At 34.2% G+C, this 2249-nt stretch overlaps 1 protein-coding gene across 1 annotated transcript; it reads right to left on the bottom strand.

Annotated features, from left to right (window-relative positions):
* Nucleotides 1-1112: 1112 nt before the first annotated feature.
* On the bottom strand, nucleotides 1113-1661 carry LOC122596993 (uncharacterized mitochondrial protein AtMg00810-like). Its single transcript, XM_043769633.1, has one exon. It carries the CDS (start codon nucleotides 1659-1661, stop codon nucleotides 1113-1115), a length of 549 nt encoding a protein of 182 aa, XP_043625568.1.
* Between the last annotated feature and the right edge of the window lie 588 nt (nucleotides 1662-2249).

Raw genomic sequence — 2249 nt, 5'->3', positions numbered from 1 at the left:
ATCACGTGGAAACTATACTTGAAACATATCGTTAGTAATATATTAACAAGTCATCAGAATATTCAAATATGTTGAGATCTTGGGAGTCCAAGATCTTAGGAGCTTCAAGATAATGAAACCTGAAATTGCACCCATGACAATCAATTAGACACCCTAATCATGCATTTAAATACATCAAACTATACAACAAATCATCACAAAAATCATATCAAACATGATCAGTTCATATAGTCATTTAATCAAACAGTTGGTATACAAACTCAAGAACGAGATGATTACCTTACAAAGGATGATCTGATTGATAAAATGGTATGGAAAACATTACAAGTATGATGGTTAACCTAAAAATTCTTTAATTACAACCCAACAAATGAAGCAGGATGATGAAAAAATGAATGATGTGATCGGTTTTAGAGAGAGACACAAGTATTTGGTTTGAATTTGAAATGAAATAAATGAGGCCCACCCATTTCCTTTTTCCTTTTAAATATCAAGTTTGGGTCGCGGGTCTGGGTATGACCCGCGTGTCAACCCGGATCCAGTTTAGTGGACTAGAAAGTTGGGCTTTCATTTTGGGCTTTCAATATTAATAAAAACCTAAATTAAAAATAAAAATAAAAGTAAAATGAAAAACATAAAAATAAAATCTTTTGTCTTTTTATCTTTTCTAATTTTGCATTTGGTTTTTCAATTTTAGAACAAACACACATATAGTAGAAAAATATAAACACAACATGAAAAATAATAATAAAAAAAACACAAATATTTACATGCATTTGCATACTCCCCCTCGAATTAAGCATACAAGAGAAAAATTAATTTACAAACTCCCCCTAAAATCATGCATTCTACCCTTTTTCTCCCCCTCAAATATTGCATGTAATAACAAGTAAAACACATCAATGTTTGAAACAGAAAATGAACATAGAATACATAGCATGAAAACAGTTAAGTTTGTAAATCAAGTATTCCAAGTTTGGTTTTCAGAAAATTGAACATTTGTTCATCCAGTGGTTTAGTGAAAAGATCTGCCAACTGGTAGTCAGTGGGGACAAAATAGAGTTCGATGTTACCTTTCTCAACATGATCTTTAATAAAATGATACCGAACATCTATGTGCTTGGTTTTTGTATGCTGAACCGGATTGTAGGATATAGCAATACGGAACAGTAGATGGGAATTCTTTCAAACTGAAATCCATAGTTAGTTAATTGTGCCTTCATCCAAAGAACTTGTGAACAACAGCTAGCTGCATCAACATATTCAGCTTCTGCAGTAGATGCAGATACACAATTCTGCTTCTTTGAGGACCAACTTACTAACCTATCCCCTAAAAACTGTACACTTCCCGAAGTACTCTTTCGGTCCAACTTACAGCCAGCATGGTCAACATCCGAGTATGCAACTAATTGAAAGCCTGTATCCTTCGGATACCATAAACCAAGGTTCACAGTGCCTTTAAGGTAACGGAAAATCCGTTTGACGGCCTGAAAATGACTTTCTTTGGGATTGGCCTGATACCTTGCACACATACATGTGGAAAACATATTATCTGGTTGACTGCCAGTCAAATACATGAGCGACCCTATCATACTGCGATATTTCTTTTGATCAAAAGATTTACCATTTAAATCTGCATGAATTTTTGTTCGAGTCTCCATGGGTGTTCCAATTGGTTGGCGATGTAATAACCCTCAATTCCCGACTAGGACAATCTACTTAGATTTATCAAGATATCTATCCCTAGAGGTTCATTAAGAGATTTGGCCTTCTAAACATTGAGGCATAGTAATATTTGCCCTCCAATTCAATGGAATGCTCAAAGATAGATAGTTGCCTTAGAAATGCCATCTACAATAACTAAAGACTACCCAAATCAATCTCAAAGTTTATGTAAAACAATAACAACTTCGTTAGTATATAATCTAAACAAGAGAGTATCTAATGATCCAAATAACTCAACATCTCAAATAATAACAATGTACATCAATAAATGTAACACCCCACCGTTGGCGGAAACATGAGGTGTCATGAAAAGTACAGCACGTCATAGAATTACATAGATTCTGCTATATGAAATAGAATATAATGAATATATTCCCAAAACATGAGTTCAAAGTCATGACAATGTTAGGAAAGCTTATTACAAGTACATCCATAAAAGGAATAAACCAAGGCATGCAGCCGTAAAGTCTGACAAAAGTAAAGGAGCTCTAGTCTCCAAAGTCCAGTCCTAGCATGAAAGTCCT

Source organism: Erigeron canadensis, chromosome 4 (genome assembly GCF_010389155.1).
Source record: "Erigeron canadensis isolate Cc75 chromosome 4, C_canadensis_v1, whole genome shotgun sequence".
NCBI lineage: Eukaryota > Viridiplantae > Streptophyta > Magnoliopsida > Asterales > Asteraceae > Erigeron > Erigeron canadensis.
This window is presented reverse-complemented; position numbering and strand designations above follow the sequence as displayed.